The sequence below is a fragment of the Artibeus jamaicensis genome, unplaced genomic scaffold (genome assembly GCF_021234435.1).
Source record: "Artibeus jamaicensis isolate MK-2021 breed Jamaican fruit bat unplaced genomic scaffold, CSHL_Jam_final contig_548, whole genome shotgun sequence".
NCBI classification, from domain to species: domain Eukaryota; kingdom Metazoa; phylum Chordata; class Mammalia; order Chiroptera; family Phyllostomidae; genus Artibeus; species Artibeus jamaicensis.
The window spans coordinates 2,934,589-2,956,203 of record NW_026521883.1 but is presented as its reverse complement, the minus strand read 5'-3'; the positions used below and the strand labels follow the sequence as shown (position 1 = coordinate 2,956,203).

The 21,615-nt window shown below is 40.2% G+C and overlaps 1 protein-coding gene across 2 annotated transcripts in view; it reads left to right on the top strand.

Moving 5' to 3' along the window:
• Positions 1 to 229: 229 nt before the first annotated feature.
• The window catches only part of STYX (serine/threonine/tyrosine interacting protein), a 46,255-nt gene continuing 24,869 nt past the window's right edge, over positions 230 to 21,615 (top strand). For both annotated transcript variants that reach the window (XM_037155647.2, XM_037155646.2), the window contains exons 1-2: positions 230 to 617; positions 21,539 to 21,571. In XM_037155647.2, coding sequence (XP_037011542.2) covers positions 561 to 617; positions 21,539 to 21,571 — 90 coding nt within the window. In that variant the 5' untranslated portion in view covers positions 230 to 560. The remainder of the gene's footprint in view (positions 618 to 21,538; positions 21,572 to 21,615) is intronic.

The following is a 21,615-nucleotide window of genomic DNA, read 5'->3' as shown; positions in this document are numbered from 1 at the left end:
GGAGCTCCATTGCCCCACTGCCTTCCCTAGGACCTTCAAACAGTTTCTCCCTCTTCCCACAGCCCCGCCTCCCCTACGTCGAGCGCGGGCTCCAGCCAAGGAGCCCCAGAGGCCCCGCCCCGCGCGTCTGCGCTCTCGCGAAGGGGCGGGGCGCCGGCGCGCTGACACCTGGCAGTAGCGGCGGGGCGGGCCGAAGGCGCGCGTGGGCTGCGATTGGCTAGAGCAACGCAGGGAGGGCGGGGGGCAAGAAGGAAAGACGGTTGTAGGGCTCGAGCCTGTGCCCGAACCTGGGTGGCCTGAGGGGCGCGGAGACTCGGGGTTTGGGATACCGCAGAATAATGGCGGCCCGGTATGAGCCGCCCAATCCTCCTCTTCCCCTCTGTGGTCGCCGTCGCCGCCGGAGTCGCCGGGACCCTTTGGTCTGCGTGTGTTAGCTGTAAGGCCGCTGCCTGCCCGTCAGCCCTCCAGTTTACCGGCGGTCCCTCTTACTGCCAGCCCGAGGGTCGGGCTGGCGAATAACTCCTACTCCCATCTCACCCACCAGTCAGCCGACCGGGATCATGGAGGACTTGAAGCTGGAGTTCCCCTCTCTCCCACAGTGCAAAGAAGACGCCGAGGTGAGTCGGCCAGGCACAGGCCGAGGGGCAACCGCAGGCCCCAACCGTCGAACTGTCCAGCAATACAGGAGTCCTGAGGGTATCCCGGGACCTCGGGGTGGAGCCTCCGGCCAGGGGAGATCGGCTCTTTCTCTGATTCAGTTCTTAATGTCCTTTCTGAGACGCTACCGGTGCGCTTGGGTCTGGGTCTGGTGTAGTTTAATGCGATGAGCTAAAGTAGTCCCTTTCTCCGCTTAAGTCAGCGTCGAGGACTGACTTGGAGTAAGGTTCCCCTTTTATTGCCAAAGCAACGCGAGAGTAATGTTTCTTTTAATCTCATTTTGAGGGATATCTTTGGTGTCACAGAGTTCACTTGTAGGACACATGCCCCGGCTCCCCACCCACATGTGGAATAGACCTGGGGCCTGACTTTCAAAATGGGCCTTCTAAAAGTTTTCCAAAGTTGTTCTTTTCTTTTCTTCTCTTTCCTTTTTTCTTTTTTGAAGCAAAGCTACCAAGTTGGTTCATTAGAGTCTGAAAAGTTAAATCAGAAATCTTGCCCTTCGGAGGAGAGTTAATAATGAGAATAAAATTCTTTTTTTTTAAATTTTTAATTGATTATGCTGTTACAGTTGTTCTATTCCCCCTTTCATTCCCCTCCACCCTACCCCCCCATCCCCACCATTACCCCCCCTTTAGTTTATGACCATGTGTCTCAAGTCCTTTAGCTTCTATATTTCCCATGCTATTCTTGCCCCCCCCCATCTATTTTCTATCTACTGTCTATGCTACTTATTTTCTGTACCTTCTCCTCCTCCCACTCCCCTGTTGCTAACCCTCCTTGAGATCTTCATTTCTATGTTTCCACTCCTGATCTAGCTGTCCTTTTAGTTTGCTTTTGTTTTAGGTGTGGTTGTTAATAACTGTGAGTTTGTTGTCCTTTCACTGTTCATGTACTTTAACTTCTTTTTCTTAGGTAAGTCCCTTTAACATTTCATATAATAAGGGCTTGGTGATGATGAACTCCTTGAATTTGATCTTATCTGAGAAGCACTTTATCTGTCCCTCCATTCTAAATGAAAGTTTTGCTGGATAGAGCAATCTTGGATGTAGTTCTTGGGATTTCATGACTTGGAATAGCTCTTTCCAGCCCCTTCTTGCCTGTAAGGTCTCTTTTGAGAAATCCACTGACAGTCTGATGGGGACTCCTTTGTAGGTGACTGTCCCCTTAGCTCTTGCTGCTTCTAGGATTCTCTCTTTCATTTTAATTTTGGCTAATGTAATGATGATGTGCCTTGGTGTGTTCCTTCTTGGGTCCAACTTCTTTGGGACTCTCTGAGCTTCCTGGATTTCCTGGAAGTCTATTTCCTTTGCCAGATTGGGGAAATTCTCCTTTATTATTTGTTCAAATAAGTTTTCCACTGGTGGCTGTGCCTTTCCCCCTTCTGGTACCCCTATAATTCGGATTTTGGAGCGTTTAAAGATGTCCTGGAGGTTCCTGAGACTCTCCTCATTTCTTTGAATTCTTGCTTCTTGACTCTTTTCTGTTTGGCCATTATTTGCTTTCTTCTGGTCCACTCCATTGATTTGAGTCCCAGTTTCCTTTTCATTGCTATTGGTGTCCTGTGCAATTCCATTCATTTCAATTAGTTTCGCCTTCATATATTTGTCTAATTTGTGGCTATAATCAACCAGTTCTGTGAGGATCCTGGTCACCAGTGTTTTAAACTGTGCGTCTGAGAGTTTTGCTATTTCTTCATCGCTTAGATCTATAGGTTCTGGGGCTTTGAGATCTTCTTGCGCCGTTTTTGGTCTGTTCACGCCCTTTAAGTGTGAGAAGCAGCGCCTTGGACTCCCAGGTCGCTGGGTTGTGACGCTGTATGTGGGGGTGTGGTCAGAGCGGGGAAATGACGACCCCCTCTGCTGTTTCTCACAGCTGGGTGAGGAGCCGCGCCTTAGGTGGTTCACCTGGGCCGGGCCACTCAGAGTCGCTGGGTTATGACGCTGTATGTGGAGGTGGGGTCAGAGCAGGGAAATGGCGGAGCCCTCCCTGCCCCTTGCCACGGGGACCCCCGGGCCCCAGTCCAACCGCCCACTCCCTCGCCTGTCCACCCGCGCACAAATGCGGGACCACAGTCAACACGCAGCCCCGCTTCCCCGCTGTCTCCCCCGCGGTCGCTCGCCTGGTCACTTGCTTGGTTGCTCACTAGGTCCAACCCTGCGCCTGGATTCCGCACGCCTGAGTCTGTTCTGACCCAGTCCTCCTGTGCAACCCGGCCTCACCAGCCGCTGGTTTCGCCCCTTACCGGTCAGGCTGAAGAATTTGTTGTTAACGGACTTCCGAAAAGTTCAATTTTCCGTGTCCTGGTTGTGTTTTCTGTTGCTAATATTTAGTTGTCTCTAAACTTGGTTGTGTGAGAAGGCAAGGTACATCCACCTATGCCTCCATCTTGGCGGAAGTCCGAGAATAAAATTCTTCATAGCTTGGTCTTCTGATTTCTAATTTGGGGTTTTCTTTATAACCCACTTTACTTCTTCTCTGTCTAACGTTTGTATTGAGTTGTTTCTTTTCCCCCTGTAGCTAGAATATTCTGAAATGTAAACTAGTAACAGGACAAGGCATGCTTTAGCATAATCAAGAAAAAAACTACAATTTCTAGTCCTAAAGATCTTAAAACTAATTGGAAGAAGAAAGCTCTAATTTTAAGAGACCATTCATTTACACCAAATATTCATTCTGTTGAGTATCTTCATTTGGGGTTCACTTTTTTTATTCTGCGGGATCTTTTGCTTCTGATAGTGATCCTTGAGAATTGCATATGTTTTTAGAGTACACTTGAATAGGTGGGAAAAAGTTGAATTTGTGTTTAAAAATGAATTTAACTCTTTACTTCATTTAATATGGATTAATGTGAATGAGAAGTATGCTTCTATATCCTCAAAATTATTCAGTCATTTTAGCACTGGAAGCAATCTTAGGAATAAAGTAGACAGTTGAAAATATTGTAGCTTACTGAGAATAAATGATTTGCTATGGTAGCATCGTAGCACAAAGACAGTGAGAACCTTGATCTCATGAATCTTATTAATTCATTGTTCTTTTTAGATTTTTTTTTTTTTTTTATCTTTAGAGGGAAAGGGAAGGAGAGAGGGAAAGAAACATCAATGTATGGTTGCCTTTCGTGCATCCCCTGCAGGGAACCAGCCTGCAATCCAGGTATGTGCCCTGACTGGGAATCTAACTTTGATTCTCTGGTTCACAGGCCTGCGCTCAATCCACTGAGCTACAATAGCCAGGGCTCATTATTCTTTTTAATACACCTCAGTTCTTCCCTCCTTTCATCTTTAAATTTCTGGTTTAAAGACTTGCCCTTATTAGTGTGGCTCAGTTGGTTGTCCCCCAAAGCAAAAGATCAGGTCCCTGGTTTGATTCCTGGTCAGGGCACATGCTTGGGTTGCCAGCTGGCCCCAGTTGGAGCGTGTGTGAGGGGCAATGGATTGTCCCTCCTGTCCCCTTTCTCTAAAAATAAATAAATAAAATATTTTTAAAAAGAAATAAAATATTTTTAGTCTCTGTCTAAAGACTTTACATTTAATCTTTTTAAAAAAGATTTTACTTATTTATTTTTAAACAGAGGGGAAGGGAGGGAGAAAGAGAGAAGAGAAACATTAATGTGTGGATCCCTCTCATGCATCCCCACCAGGGACCTGGCCCCCCAACCCAGTCATGTGTCCTGAAGTAATGGAACCTGCAACCCTCTGCTTCACTGTCTGGGACTCAATCCACTGAGCCACACCAGCCAGGGCTACATTTAATCTTCTATTGGGTATATAATGTACAAAAATTAGAAAATTTTACTGGGAATATAGCTTCTTTTCTGTGTGGGGCAGAAGTAATGTTTAAAGCCTAGTAGATAATGACACAAATATTATCTACAGAAAGCCATTTCTTTATTTTATAGCATTAGGTGTTTCTATTTGTTGCAAAACTGAGACTGGCTTAAGAAAAAAGAAGTAACTAAATCTAGAAAGCTAGAGGTACAGCTAATGTCAGAGTCTTGACTGGACATTATTATAATGCATCAGGACTGCTGCCTCCTCTCATCACACTTGTCTCTACTTTCTCTCCAGGCCTGTGCTTTTCCTTGGGCTTTTTCACAGGGAATTTGGCTAACATCTGCTCTAGGCTCATACCGTGATGGAGGCTACACATTGAGAAATAAAAGCACTTCTCTCCAAGCTTTAGTGTTTAAAATCTAGAGGACTGATTCAACTTAGGTCATGTGCCTATCCTTTGGATCAGTCACTATAGCCAGGAAGTGGTAAATACAATGAAGGGCCCAGGCTTGGTCATATACCGACTTCCTTGGATAGGGTAGTGAAGTTTTATCATTGGTAGACATTTCCACAGAAGATGGAGAGTGCTTTTTGGGCAGGGAGAGCTCAAAATGATAAATAACCATTAAATAGGGCATGTAATTATTCGTGGTGAACTAATAAAACAAGGTTAATTTTCTACTTTTCAATGAGATACGTGAAGTGTCAAATTGTCTTAAACCTAATTAGCATGACTGGCCAGCACAGTGCCTTCTACATATGAAGCACTACATGGAAAGCTAAGTTACAACCCAAATCTTGTTTTAATAACAATGGAATTCAAGTAATGAATTCTCTTAATGATGTGATCAACCTATGATCGTCTCATCTCTGTAAGAATGTTACTTCGAAGTTTCTTGAAATACTGGTTACGGCATTCTTTATAGGACAGTGCTAGTGTTACCAGTACAAAGTACCCACAGCTTTGAAAGGCCAAAGCCCAACAGATCAGAGTTTGGCATAGGAAAAGTTTATTGACTGAGAGGCATCAGCCAGAAAGGTGGGGAGCCTTAGTAGTTACTCAAATCCATCTTCAGAAATGGGAGGAAATGTTTTTGTAATACTCAGCCCCATACAGAATTCCTGAAATGATTAGTTCATCTATGCAAGACTAAGCAGGAGTTATTAACCCAAAGGCCATGGAACAATGCAGGCTTGAACAAGATAGAGTCAAACCAAGCATTTCATTTTCACACTAGCAAAAACTTAGTTGTTTCCAGATCAGTTTGCAAAAAGATTGACACTCCTTTGTTTAAAACTATACCATGATTTCCTGTTTTGAGGATGAAGTTCAGACCTGCAACATCATTTGGAAGGTCTTGTGAACTTGTATCTACCTATCTCATTATGAGCTACTGTTCCTCTTGCTCTCTTCTCAGCATCCCTAGTTATATTCATCTTCTCTCAGTTTCTGGAATACTTTTGTTTTTCCCCCTACTTCATGAACTTTGCTGTTTTCCTCTGCCATGGCTACCACCACTCCACTTACCCACAACTAATTAACTACAGGCATGTATAGCACAACATTTCCATCAACAAAGCACAATGTATACCAACAAGTGGTCCCATGGATGGAGCTGAAAACATTTCTATCACATAGCGACATTGTAATTGTCTAGTGCAACAAATTACGTAAATAAATATCACATATATCTCTGGCATAAGGATTATTTTAGGCTGGTTAATTTTAAGAAATGGTAGGATTGTCAGCTTTGGAAACCAAGTACCCATAGAAGTTACCCTTTGTAAAAGACATCTACCTTTGTAAGGAAAATCTTCATTTGTGAGAATGCCTTCCTACCCCAACCAAGAAGAGGGTGGTGACCTTATCTCTAGAAACTCTTATCAGGATAGAAGACAATGACTTAAGTGTGCATAGCAGGCAGCCTTATTCTCCTTACTGTGCTTTTCCTGATAACCTCCTATAACTGACTCCCCTATTCCCAATTTCTTTTATGGTCAGCTGAAGGTGATATTTAAGATGGTGGCCCCAGCCATTTTGGTAAGTTACTCAGTTTTGGGTCTCTCCTTTTTAAATAGAAAACCACAAGCCCAAAATGGTGTCACTTGAGCTGAAAGCCCTTGATAAACCTGAATACCTGATCCAATTGCAGTTCAGCCTTTACCAGAAGCATAATCAATCAGTTTCAGATTTTCTGATCAATACTAGTGAGGTAATCTGCCTGATAAGACCCCTGACCTTCCTCTAGGGCAAAGTGTCCTTGCCAGAAATAATTCATTGTTTTAGTTTCTTAGTTTTACCTTCTTTCTGCCTATAAAAGCTTTCCATTTTGTATAGCTCATTAGAGTACCCTTCTAATTGCTAGACGACAGATGCCGCCCAATCGTGAATTGCTTGACTAAGCCCATTAGATCTTCAAATTTACTAGGTTGAATTTTGTTTTTTAATACTTCCATGTATACAAGAGTTATAAATCTTATTAAACTTTTGTTTTTCTTCTGTTAATCTGTCTTTTATTACTAGGATGTCTCAGCCAAGAACCCAGAAGAATAAAGGCAAAATAATTTTTCCTCTCTATTTTCCATGATAGACTAAAAATTTTGTAAGGAAGCTTAGTCACTATTAAGTTTCTGTCTTATTTGCGAATGTTTCTTTCATTTAACACAGTGTCTGGTATATATCATAAGCTTAACTAATGTTTGTTGAATTAATTAAAGAATCCTGATTGGTTTTGTTAAAAACAAAATTCAAAAAAACAAAAATTGATGATCTAATTGGCAGTTGACTCATGAATAGGAGCAGCATCCCATCTAGCAACTAGAAACAAAATTTATGTAATGCACAGAGTAATGCACTGATATTAAATGTGCAATTCAGTGTTTGATAAATAAACATATTAGGGTCGCTATTGACACAGGCTGTGAAAGAATTCACAAAAAGAGGAAAATGCAGACAGCAAAGTTTTACTCACTTTCCAAGGGAGGAAAGAGGCTATGCGTGGCAAAATGCACCAGCACTGAAAGGTTGGGACTGTGAGCTTTTATTGGATTACAAAGGGTGGTGGTTGCTGTTGTGTGGCTGCTGGGGTGTTGCAGCACAGGATGTTTCTGTTTGCATAAGACGCAGTTTTCTCTAATGTTATCTTTTGCTTGGGGCTGTGGGCAACAGTTAGCCACATTCTGTTCTTGCTTTTCCAGTAATTTTTCAGTAGTGGGAACATAAGCTCAAAAGAGTAAAAATGGCAGTCCTGTTTAACAAGGTCAGGACTGCTCAGCAAATGGTGCCACAATAGAGGTGGTGTGGGCTTTGTCCTTTCAGTACGGAGTGGGAAAAAGTAGGTTTATAGTTGTTTCTATAGAAAATAATATAATATAATAATTAATACATAATAATAGAAGAATACACTGTGTTTTATGTACTTACAACTGTAAACTATGGTTGCCCACCCCTGTATACATCAGTGGAACTACTCCTGTTAAGATATAGACTGTTTCTATCAACATGGAAAGTTATATCCATTTCCAGGCAATCCCTACCTCATCCAATAATGGGGAACAAATATTATGATTTCTTTAATTATAGTTTAGTTTTATCTGTGTTGAACTTCATATAAATGAAATCATACAGAAGGGACTCTTCTTTATGGCTCTTTCACTGAGTATAATATTTATGAAATTCATCCATATTGTTATGTTATGAGTTGTTGATTCTGTTGCTGAGTACTATAGTATTGTGTGAATACCATAGTACTCACTATGGGTTATTTGGGATTATGGTGAATAAAGTTGTTTTAAATATTCTTATTGTACAAATCTTTTTGTGAACATGTTTTCACTTCTCTTTGGTAAAATCCAAGGAGTGAAATTGCTAGATAACAAGATGGGTATATTTTTAACATTTTATTTAACACTCCGATTAGCAACTTTTGAGAGTCCAGTCCCAGTTGCTCTACAATATTACTAGCATTTGGTGGTGTTCATCTTTTTAACTTTAGCCTTAGGGGGTATGGAGTGGTATCTGGTATCTTTTGCTTTTAGTTTGAGTTTCCCTAATGACTAATGATGTTGAGCACCTTTTTCTTATGCTGTTAGCTGTTTTTATATTTTCAGTGGTGAGATGTCTTTGTCTATTTTAAAAGTTGAGTTGCCAAGTACTTATTAGGACTTCCGCCAAGATGGAGGCATAGGTGGAGACGCCGTGCCTTCTCACACAACCAAGTTTAGAGACAACTAAATATTAGCAACAGAAAACACAGCCAGGACACAGAAAATTGAACTTTTCAGAAGTCTGATAACAACAAATTCTTCAGCCTGACCAGTAAGAGGGGTGAAACCAGCAGCTGGTGGAGCGGGGTTGCACAGGAAAACTCGGTCAGACGGACTCAGGCGCACGGAACCCTGGCGCAGGGTTGGACCTAGTGAGCGACACAGCAAGCGACTGCGAGGAAACAGTGAGGGAGCAGGGATGCGGGTTTAGTATGGTCGCGCATTTGTGCGCAGATAGACAAGTGAGGGAGTGGGTGATTAGATGGAACCCAGCAGGCCCCACCACCAGCGAGCAGCAGCGGAGGGCGCCGCCATTTCCCTGCTCTGACCCCACCTCCACATACAGCGTCATAACCCAGCGACCTGAGTGGCCCTGCCCTGGTGAACCACCTAAGACTCTGCTCCTCACCCAGCGGCGCGAAACAGCAGATGGGGTCACCATTTCCCTGCTCCGACCACACCCCCACATTGTCACAACCCAGTGACCTGGGAGTCCAAGGCTCCACTCCTCATACTTAACAGGCACGAACAGACCAAAAATGGCTCAAGAAGATCTCAAAGCCCCAGAGCCCATAAATCTAAGTGATGAAGAAATAGTAAAACTCTCAGACACACAGTTTAAAACACTGGTCATCAGGATCCTCACAGAACTGGTTGATTATAGCCACAAATTAGAGAAACATATGAAGGCTAAACTAATTGAAATGAATGGAATTGCACAGGAAACCAATAGCGATGAAAAGGAAACTGGGACTCAAATCAATGGAGTGGACCAGAAGAAAGCAAATAATGGCCAAACAGAAAAGAGTCAAGAAGCAAGAATTCAAAAAAAATGAGAGTCTTAGGAACCTCCAGGATATCTTTAAACGCTCCAACATCCGAATTATAGGGATACCAGAAGGGGGAAAGGCACAGCCACCAGTGGAAAATTTATTTGAACAAATGATAAAGGAGAATTTCCCCAAACTGGCAAAGGAAATAGACTTCCAGGAAATCCGGGAAGCTCAGAGAGTCCCAAAGAAGTTGGACCCAAGAAAAAACACACCAAGGCACATCATCATTACTAGCCAAGATTAAAATGAAAGAGAGAATCCTAGAAGCAGCAAGAGATAAGGGGACAGTCACCTACAAAGGAGTCCCCATCAGACTGTCAGCAGATTTCTCAAAAGAGACCTTACAGGCAAGAAGGGGCTGGAAAGAGGTATTCCAAATCATGAAGTCCAAAGACCTACAACCAAGATTGCTCTATCCAGCAAAACTTTCATTTAGAATGGAAGGACAGATAAAGAGCTTCTCAGATAACATCAAATTCAAGGAGTTCGTCATCACCAAGCCCTTATTATATGAAATGTTAAAGGGACTTATCCAAGAAAAAGAAGATAAAAAAACATGAACAGTGAAAGGACAGCAAACTCACAGTTATTAACAACCACACCTAAAACAAAAGCAAACTAAAAGGACAGCTAGATCAGGAGTGGAAACATAGAAATGAAGATCTCAAGGAGGGTTAGCAACAGGGGAGTGGGAGGAGGAGAAGGGGGAGAAGGTACAGAAAATAAGTAGTATAGACAGTAGATAGAAAATAGATGGGGGGGCAAGAATAGTATGGAAAATATAGAATCTAAAGAACTTGAGACACATGGTCATAAACTAAAGGGGGGTAATGGTGGGGACGGGGGTAGGGAGGAGGGGAATGAAAGGGGGAATAGAACAACTGTAATGGCATAATCAATAAAATAAATAACTTAAAAGTAAAATAAATAAAAGTTGAGTTGCCACTTTATTGTTGGTGTATTTTTATATATTTTGAATATAAGTCTTTTGTTGGATATATGTATTAAAGTTTTTTTCTAGTTTTTGGCTTGCTCTTTCATTTTCTTAGCAGTTTATTTCATTGAGCTAATGTTTTTAATTTCATGAAATGTAATTTACCAGATTTTCTTTCTTTGTGTTTAATACCTTTTGTACTCTCTTAAGACATCTTTCCTTTTTTCCAGGGTTGCAAACATACTCTCCTGTTTTCTTAGAAATTTTACCATTTTTGCATTTATGTTTATATACAGTCTTTTATTTGTTCAATGAGTATTCATTGAATGCCTACTATGTGCCAGGCACTGTTATCAAGCATTGGAAATACATACAGCAGTGAAGGTAGACAGATGTTTGTGTGCATGTGTGTCTGGGGACAGAATCAAATTTCATTTAGTTTTCCAGATATTTAACCAGTTTTCCCAGCACCATTTGCTTAAAAGACTTCATTCTTCCCTGCACTGTCTTGGTATGTTTCAGGAAAATTGACTGCAGTCATGTAAGTCTTTTGGAATATATTCATTTCCATTTCTGTGTTTGCATTTAATCTGGAAAAAAGAATTATTTTTTTTTTTGGTGTGCTGTTGGTAGCTGTTTCATTGTTTACCTGTACATTTCTTTTCCTTATCTTGCATGGGGTTTATTGGGCTGCCATATTCTGAGGCATGGTATCATTAGCCAGTTTTGGAAAATCTCATTAGTATCTTTTTTTTATTTTATTAAATTTTGGGGGTGACTATTAATAAAATTGTATAGATGTGAAATGTGTTGCATTGTGTGTTTACCACCCAAAGTCATTATCTCCTTTTGTCACCATATATTTAACCTCCTTTAAAACCCTTTTCTATTAGCATTTCTACCCATTCCCCTTTCCCTTTATCGTTTGTGTTTGAGTTTTGTCTTGTTTATTCTTTTTTTTTCCAGCTTTATACCCCACATGTGAGTGAAATCATGTGGTTCTTGACTTTTTCTGTCTAACTTATTTTACTGCTTCTTGAGATAGGCCTGTAATGGTATAAACTTCCTTGTTATTACTGCTTTTGCTGTATCCCCAAAGTTTTGATATGTCATATTAACTTGTCTATATGTATCTTTTGATCTCTTATTTCTTTTTTGATTCAATTTTTTCTTTAGTAGTGTATTTTTTAATCTCCACATATTTGTGGGTTTTTCCTGCTTTTTATAGTTAATTTCCAATTTCAAAGCATTGTGGTCAGAGAATATGCTTGGTATGATTTCAGTCTTAAATTTGTGTCCCAGTATATGGTCTAGCCTTGAGAATGTTCCATGTGCACTAGAGAAGAATGTATAATCTGACGTTCTAGGATAAAAGGCTCTGTACATGTTATTTATGTCCATATGGTCTAACATGTCACTTAAGACAGATATTTATTGATTGATTTTTCTGTCTGTCCCGTCTATCCATAGCTGTCAGCAGGGTATTTAGGTCCCTTATTTTGATCATTTTTGTAGTTTCTCCCTTTAGTTCTGTTAGTAGTTTATATATTTTGGTGCTCCATGATTGGATACATATATACTGATAAGTGTTTTGTCTTCTTATTGTATTGTCCCCTTTATCATTATAAATGTCCATCTTTGCCCTGGCTGGTGTAGCTCAGTGGACTGAGTGCCGCCTGTAAACCGAAAGTTCGCTGGTTCACAGGCCAGGTCCCCAGTTGGGAGCATGTGAGAGGCCCCCTAATTGATATATCTCTCACATACTAATGTTTCTCTCCCTGTCTTTTTCCCTCCCTTCCCCCTCTCTAAAAATAAATAATAAATAAAACCTAAGAATAATTAAGTGAGTAAGTATCCATCTTTTTCTCTTGTTACTTTTTTTAATCTTGAAATCTATTTTGTAGTCTATTTTGTTGGATATAAGTACATCTACTTTTCTTGGGATGCCATTGCTTAGAGTATCATCTTCTACCTTTTCACTTTGAGTCTATATTTGTCTTTTTTTTTTATGAAGGGTGACAGAATTTTTTTAATATTTATTTATTTATTTATCTTTAGATGGGAAGGAGAGAGGGAGAGAAATATCAGTGTATGGTTGCCTCTAGTGCATCCCCTGCTGGGAAATGGCCTGCAGGGAACTGGCTTGCAACCCAGGCATGTGCCCTGACTGGGAATTGAACTGCGATCCCTTGGTTTGCAGACCTGCGCTCAATCCACTGAACTATACCAGTCAGGGCTTATATTTGTCTTTGCAGCAGAGATGTTTCTCCTGAAGGCAGCATTTGGCTGGGTTTTGTTTTTTGTACCAGCTTGCAACTCTGTGCCTTTTTATTGCTGAGTTGAGTCCATTTACATTTAAGGTGATTACTGGTATATGAGGATTTCCTATAGCCATTATATCTTGTTTTCTGGTAACTCTATCTCCTTTGTTTGATGTTTTCCTTGTGTTTCTGTTACTTTAGTTTGGTGGTATTCTATTATTTTGTTTTACTGTTTCCTCTTTTTTTATGTTATGTGTCTCAGTTTCTGATTTTTTTGTTTGTGGTTACAATTAGGTTTTGGAAAATAAATTTTCATATACACAGAAGTCCTTTTTCTTTTGAATGCATCTTCTCCCTTTGCAAAAACAGACCCTTACCACCTCCCCTTTTATGTTTTTGTTGTCACACATTTTCTTTCTTTATGCTGTGTTTTCATTTCTAAATTGCAATAGCTCTTGTCTTCTCTTTTTTAATGTTTTTTTATCCTTTAATCTTTGTTATATTTAAGTATATAATACTCTGTTTTGAATAAGGATTGCAGTTTCCTGCTTCTGTCTGTCATCTTACTCATACTTTTGTATCCTTTAAGTCTTTTTGTTTTAGATAGACTATCCCTTCAGTATTTCCTGTAAGGCAGGTCTTGTGGTGATAAATTCCCTCAGCTTTTGTATGTCTGGAAAAGTATTTCTCCTTCATATCCGAAGGATAACTTTGCTGGATATATTATTCTTGACTTGTAATTCATCTCTTTCAATAATTGGAATATTTGATTCTACTTTCTCCTGGCTTGTGGGGTTTCTGCTGAAAGATCCAATAATGTAATAGGATTTCCTTTATAGATTACTGTCTTTTTTCCCTGGCTGCCTTGAGAATGCTTTTTTTTTTTTTTTTGCATTAATTTTTGGTACTTTAAATATAATAATGTGCCTTGGAGAAGGCCTTTTGGGGTTAAGATTATTAGGTCTGTTTGCTTCTTGGATTTATAGGATCCAGCTCTTTCCATTGAGAAGTCCCCTTGATTATTTGTTTCAATTGGCTCTTTGTTCCCTTTCCCTCTTTTCTCCTCCTTACATATCCATTATTATTTTCTTTTTAAGATTTTATTTATTTTTGGAGAGGTGAAGGAAGGGAGAAAGAAAGGGAAAGAAACATTAATGTGAGAGAGAAACATTGCTCAGCTAGCTGCCTGTCACACGTGCCCCGACTAGGGGACTGAATCTGCAACACAGGCATGTGCCCTGACCCGGAAGCAAACCAGTGACCATTTGTTTTGTGGTATGATGACCAACCAACTGAGCCACCCAAGGTCAGAGCAGGTATACTCATTATTCTTATATTGTTCTTTTTGCTTTTTCTGATGGAGTCAGATAGTTCTCATAGAGCCCTTCCTTCCTCCCTTCCTTCCTCCCTCTCTTCCTCCTTCCCTCCCTCTCGTTTGTCTTTTCTTTCACCTGCATCATTTCTAGATTTTTATCTTCCATAGCACTGTTCTTTCCTCCATTTGCTCAGTGCTGTTTCAGAGCTCACTAGTTTATTCTTGATCTCTTATTGAGTTCCTCAGCTCCAGATTTTCTATTTGGTTATTTTATTTTTATTTTTTTCAAATATAAGAGAAAGGGCTCAGGGCCTTAACCTTTCACCCCACCTCAGGGAGGTCCTAAGAAAGGAGATTGGAAGCATAAGGAGGTGCCTCTGGACAACCCAGAGGGTGATAAGGTGATCCAAGTCATGGCACCATGTGTTACAGGCAATGTTGGCAGCAAAATGGCACAAGTTTTTACTGCAGAGTTGGATCTCAGTTCTGAATTTAGGCAAAGAAAAAATTTAGAGCCAAGAATTCAAATTTTAAGAGGAAACTTATTTAGAAAGTTACAGAGGCTACTATTTTTTTACTAAAGTGAGCGATAGGAGAAATGGTTTAAGGAAACACGTTAGAGAGGTAAAAGAGGGGCCTTTGGAACTTAGGAAAGTATATTCGAAAAGAAGAGTAAAGCAGGCATGCCCTGGCCGGAGGAATAAAAAGTGCCTGTTTGGTTCTTTTTTTCAAGTTTAAACCTGTTTGATGAAGTGTTCATGTTGTTTATTTTACTTCTGAGTTTATTAAACTGCCTGAGTTTTCTTATATTTCATTGAGTTTTTCAGAACTGCAGTCTTGAATTCTCTGTCACTTATTTTTCAAATTTTTAAAATTTCAAAAATTTTTTTTTTTTACTTTTTCCCATCACTATTTACCCTGCTCTGTCATTGAAATTACATATTTCCATGTCTTTAAGTTTATTTTCTGGATATTTTTTATTTTTTCCCAAGATGCCTTGTTACCTTGGTTATTCATGGTATTGATGGATTTTTTTCTCTGCTTATGCATTTATGGGAATGAAATCTGCTTTAAGAGTAATATTTCTCTATTTAGTAAGTTGTATTCAAGTGCAAATTTTTGTTTACTCTTACACTGCCTCATCTTCTTGGATCTCTGTGGGATGGTTAAAAATGCTGGTGTAGCTCAGTGGATTGAGGGCAGGCCTGTGAACCAGAGGATTGCGGTTTGATTCCCAGTCGGGGCACTTTACTGGGTTGCAGGCCAATTCCCAGCAAGGGACGCACTAGAGGCAACCATTCATTGATGTTTCTCTCCCTCTTTCCTTCCCCTCTAAAAATAAATAAATCTTAAAAAAAAAAAAAAAAAACCCTGAAAAAAAAAATGTCCTGTACTCCATGGGGAAGTAGGTGTCTTCTCTGTAACTGACCCAGAGCACCATCTCGGTCTCAGAGCACCATCCCCATGGAGAAAACTGGTGGGCAGTGGTGGTCAGTAGGGTTCAAAACTTGTGAAATCCCAGCGCTGCCCCTGCAACCAGTTGTTGCACTGCTGTAGATGTCCCAGGTGTTCCCACTGGGCTCAGCTGCAGTGGGTGGGAGCAGGTGGACTGGGAGAAGCTGGCTTCTGCGTTTGTGGCTTTGTTCTCCTCCCAGCAGCTGCAGCTGTCACACTCCCATCTTTGGGACCAGCCCCTGCTTGTGCCCATCACTCGGGAAGGAATGCCTCTGCTTCTCCAGTTCTCAAGGCTGCAGATAGTGTGCTTTGCAACTTGATACTCACTGCCACAGCTGCTGCTTCTTTCTTTTTTTTTATTTTAATTTTTATTTATTTATTTTTTTACATATATTTTATTGATTATGCCATTACTGTTGTTCTGTTCCCCCCTTCATTCCCCTCCACCCTGCACACCCCCTCCCCCATCATTCCTCCCCCTTTAGTTTATGACCACGTGTCTCAAGTTCTTTAGATTCTATATTTCCCATACTATTCTTGCCCTCCACCCTATCTCTTTTCTATCTACCGTCTATGCTACTTATTCTTTGTACCTTCTCCCCCCCTCTCCTTCTCCCACTACCCTGTTGCTAACCCTCCTTGAGATCTTCATTTCTATGTTTCCACTCCTGATCTAGCTGTGCTCTTAGTTTGCTTCTGTTTTAGTGTGGTTGTTAATAACTGTGAGTTTGCTGTCCTTTCACTGTTCATCTTTTTTATCTTCTTTTTCTTAAATAAGTCCCTTTAACATTTCATATAATAAGGGCTTGGTGATGATGAACTCCTTGAATTTGATGTTATCTGAGAAGCTCTTTATCTGTCCTTCCATTCTAAATGAAAACTTTGCTGGATAGAGCAATCTTGGTTGTAGGTCTTTGGATTTCATGATTTGGAATACCTCTTTTCAGCCCCTTCTTGCCTGTAAGGTGTCTTTAGAGAAATCTGCTGACAGTCTGATGGGGACTCCTTTGTAGGTGACTGTCCCCTTATCTCTTGCTTCTTCTAGGATTGTCTCCTTCATTTTAATCTTGGCTAATGTAATTATGATGAGCCTTGGTGTGTTCCTTCTTGGGTCCAACTTCTTTGGGACTCTCTGAGCTTCCTGGATTTCCTGGAAGTCTATTTCCTTTGCCAGATTGGGGAAATTCTCCTTTATTATTTGTTCAAATAAGTTTTCCACTTGTGGCTGTTCCTCTTCCCCTTCTGGTTTCCCTATAATTCGGATGTTGGAAGGTTTAAAGATGTCCTGGAGATTCCTAAGCCTCCCCTCCTTTTTTTGAATTTTTGTTTCTTCATATTTTTCTGTTTGGTCGTTTTTTTCCTTCCTTCTAGTTCACTTCCTTGATTTGAGTCCCAGTTTCCTTTCTATCACTATTGGTTTACTGTGCATTTCCCTTCATTTCAATTAGTTTAGCCTTCATATGTTCCTCTAATTTGTGACTAAAATCAACCAGTTCTGTGAGGATCCTGATCACCAGTGTTTTGAACTGTGCATCTGAAAGTTTGGCTATTTCTTTGTCGCTTAGAGTTATGGGCTCTGGAGCTTTGAGCTGTTCTTCTTGAGCCATAATGTTTTTGCTCTGTTTGTGCCTGTTAGGTATGAGGAGTGGAGCCTTAGGTGTTCACCAGGGTGGGGCCACCCAGGTCACTGGTTTGTGATGCTGTATGTGGGGGCGGGGTCAAAGGGGGGCAATGGCGGTCCCCTCTGCTGCTTCCCACCTCTGGGGCCTGTGTGGTGCCTCTCATTGCTCACTCCTTTGCCAGTTTATCTGTGTGCAAACGTGTGACCACGGTCAGCCTGCTGCCTTGCACCCTCAGTGGGCCCACCCGTTGCTAATCCACACCTGGGATCCAACCACAGCTGCCTGCGTGCCTGGGTGCAAGGCCTGGGTTGGTCCAGTGGATCTTTCCCTCCCGACCCCGTTCTGCTGCTGGCTTCGCCCCTCTTACTGGTCTGCCTGAAAGGTTTGTTGTTGTCAGACTTCCATATAGTTCAATTTTCTGTTTTTGTTGCTAGAACTTTGTTGTTTTTAAACTTGGTTGTGCAAGAAGGCACAGTGTTCCCACCTACGTCTCCGTCTACCGCCACAACTTCTTCTGGGGCCTGCTACTAGCTCTAGGAGGGTGGGAGAAGTCCAGCTCTGAGCTCTGGGAGAGTGAAGGAGGGTGAATAAGAGTGAGGCAGGATCAGGGGAAGTGTCCAGGCTCCAGTGGCTTTGTTTTCTGCCTGGTAATGGTGGCTGCCAGACCACTGCTTCCATAACTGTGCCATAAATCTCTATTCCCATTACTAGATTTAACTGCAGTTTGTCGTGACCACTCAGGCAGGTGTGTTTGCATTTCTCTCTTTTAAGTGCTCACTCAAGAGAGTGTTCACTATAATCTGATATCTCCTCTCTCCCGAGACCCACAGTGATCTCCAGGCTGCATTAGTGTCACCTGTCTCCATATTTCCTGTTTCTTACTAGTTTGTCTCCCAATTCACCCACCTTCAGATACATGTTTCAATGTGTGCATCTCTCAGATGTGTTTATGTGTTGCATGGGAAGTCCTTTGTTGAATTATAGCTGTTCAACCTGTAACTTGAAGGAGACAGACCAGGAAAACCTTTCACGCCACCATGCTTCTGACATCAAGAACACTATCTTGTGTAATATTTACTTTCCTTTATTTTTTTCTCCTTCTGGAACCAGATTTTATGATCTTAGAATCTATGGATGACCTTTCCAACTCTGAATTTAGGTCATTTGAAAGGTCATTTCTGTTTTCCAGTTCACAGATTCTCTCTTTATTTGTGTCCTTTTTTTCTATTTAGCCTATCCACTGTTTCTTATTTTCAGTTTCAGTTGCAGTTTTTATTTCTACATATTCATTTGCTTCTCTTAAAAATCAGTTTCTTGTTTGTCACATTTTTGATATTATTATATGTCATTAAATATGTTAAGTGTTTTGTATTTTTCATCATTGTCATATCTGCAATCTGTGTCATTCAGTTATATCTTTTTTTCATGGTAGCTCATTTCCAACCACCAATGCCCTTTTTTTTTAAGTCAGTTTTTTATCGTGAGCTCATTGAACTTACTGTGTGAATTATTTCTAACTAGATTTAGGGTATGTACCTCCAGGGAGAAAAATGCATTTGCTTCTCCCAGGAACCCATGGACACTATTTACCCAGGTCCCCTTGATATTAAATTTTCACTTGGCCTCACAAAGATAATTGAATTCTAATGCCAGACTTGAGTGAAGGCCAGATTCTGTACTTAAGAACACCCCACCGCACCATTGCCACCACATTCTTCTACTCAGACCCAAAGCTAAGAAAAGCAAGAATACTCATTTCTATGAGAATGAGGTATGGGGTTTTTTCTCCCTGCCTAGTTTATCTTTCACTGAGGATGTTGGCTTTGGGGGTCCCAGCTTTCTGTTCTTGATCTGACTTCTCACTTTGGGCAGGTCCTAGGCTTTGTCTTATGTCTCACATATATAGTGCAATTTAAAATATGGCCATGATGAGGATGTGGAACAACTAGAACCTCCATACGTTGCTGGTGGGAGTATAAATTGGTTTTGGAAAATTTTAATCAGTTTCTAGTAATGCCAAATATAGGCTTACCTTGTGATGTAGCAATTCCATTGCTATTTACATGTCCAAGAGAAACTAATGCATATGTCCACCAAAGGACACATAAGATTTTCATGGCAACTTTATTCATAATTGCTTAAACCTGGAAGCTACTTAAATCTCCACAGAAAAATAGGTAAATTGTAGAATATTCATATAGTAGAATACTGCACAGCAATAACAAAGGAACAAACTACTGACATATTCAATAACATGGGTGATGAATCCCATAGGCATTACATGGAATGAAAGAAGTCAGACATAAAAATAATACTGTGTGATTCCTTATACGAAGTTAAAAAATAGACAGAATTAATCTGTAGTGATAGAACTTGCTTGTTAGTTTAGCTGTGCATTTAAATATAATTTTTAAAAGTATATTTTAACTCATTACTTAGACTGTTTCTCAGGATTTATAGTCTACTACTACATTGCTGAGACCAATTTTCAAGATTACAAATAAAATATATTTTATGTTTCTTTTCTCTTTTTAAAGTGCTCTTTTTAAAAAATATCTTATTTTTAGAGAGAGGAAAACAGAGAGATTGATAGAAACATCCATGTGCAAGAGAAACATTGATCTGTTGCCTCTCATACACCCTCAGCTGGGGACCTGGCCCACAACCCGGGCATGTGCCCTGACAAGGAGTCTAAGGGGCAGACTTTTGGTCCACAGGCTACTGAACCATACCAGCCAGGACTGTTTTTTGTTTTGTTTTATTTTTTGTTTTTAAAGCCTGCTGTCATTGCAAGAGTTTCCTTCCTTTCTATTATGGGTGTATAACAGTTCCACATTATATGTTAAAAGTACTACTCTGATGCTCTGACTGCAAGGCTCAGTTGATGAGAGCATCTACTGAAAGGTTGTGCGTTTGATTCCCAGTCAGGGTATGTACCTAGATTGTGGGTTTGATTCCTGGTTGGGGGTCTGTGTGGGAGGCAATTGATCTGTGTTTCTTTCTCTCTGGCCTCCCCCCTGAAAAAAAAAAATCAATGAACACATCCTCTGGTGAGGATTAAACAAAAAAATTTCTGATTTGGGGAATTTGGATAAAAGGAATTTCTTGTATGTTCTTTTGTAATCCTAAAATTATTTCAAAATGAAAGTATTTAAACTTCCAGTTTTAACTTTAGAAACCTAATTGCTATTTATAATTCTGAATTTTATGCAGCCATGTTAGAAATTTGGAGTGCAATCTATTTACAAATTAGGACTATTTATATTTTTTAAATATTTTTATTTGTTTTTATTTTATTTTTTTTTTAAAGAGAGGGGGAGGGAAGGAGAAAGAGGGAGAGAAATATCAATGTATGGTTGCCTCTCACATGCCCCCTACTGGGGACCTGGCCTGCAACCCAGGCAAGTGCCCTGACTGGGAATCAAACTAGTGATCTTTTGCTTCACAAGGGGGCACACAATCTACTGAGCCACATGAGCCAGGGCAAGGACTATTTGTATTATATTTGATTTTTTCATGTCAATTTGCTGTAAGTTTTTTCATTTCCTAACTTTTAAAATATTTTATTTTATGCCATTGGGATTTGGTATTATTTTTAATCTTTTTTTAAAGATTTTATTTATTTATCTTTAGAGGGGAAAGGAAGGAGATAGGGAGAGAAATATCAATGTATGGTTGTCTCTCATGTATCCCCTGCAACCCAGGCACGTGCCCTGACTGGGAATCGAACCTCCACACTCTGGTTCACAGGCCCCTGCTCAATCCACTAGCTACACCAGCCAGGGCTTATTTTTAATCTTCTTGATCTTGGTCTACTCTCCAAAGACAGAATGAAATCTATACTTTGTTGAAATGTCTCTTTCAAGGGAATTAACTAGACAGAATCTTAAGCCAAAGTAAGATATGGAAAAGGCAGTTTGATAAGCATCTGGCAGTTAATATCAGGGATGACAAATACCTGTTACATACCATTCTTCTTTCATCCATAGCAGATACTGCTTATTGATCACAGCGCTCTTTTCCTCCATGTGTTTCTCCACACATTGTTTTAGCTGTCTAGGGCCAGTTGATTTGAATTGGTATGAATGACAGAGGTCCATTTAACATCTCTGATTTAGAGAATTATTTGGGGGAGAAATTTCTAGAATATCCTTATAATTAATGAAGTGCCCCATCCATTGTATGAAGTAACATATCATAATTTTGGGAGCCCAATTATTTAAAGAATATCTTGTTTTTTGGCACTTAAATTTTCAGGGGTTTGTGAAGCTAATTGAATTTGCTATTTTTATAGAACATTCTTAAAGTATAATCTGTTTTTTAAAATATCCATACACTTGAATGTCACATCTTTAACTTTTTAATTGGGTGACATTTTTTATAATGTTACTTACTCTTGTATTTTTCTTTCTTTTTAAGGAGTGGACCTACCCTATGAGACGAGAGATGCAGGTATGACAACTTTTTTGTTTTTTTAAGGCAACCCACATTATTAT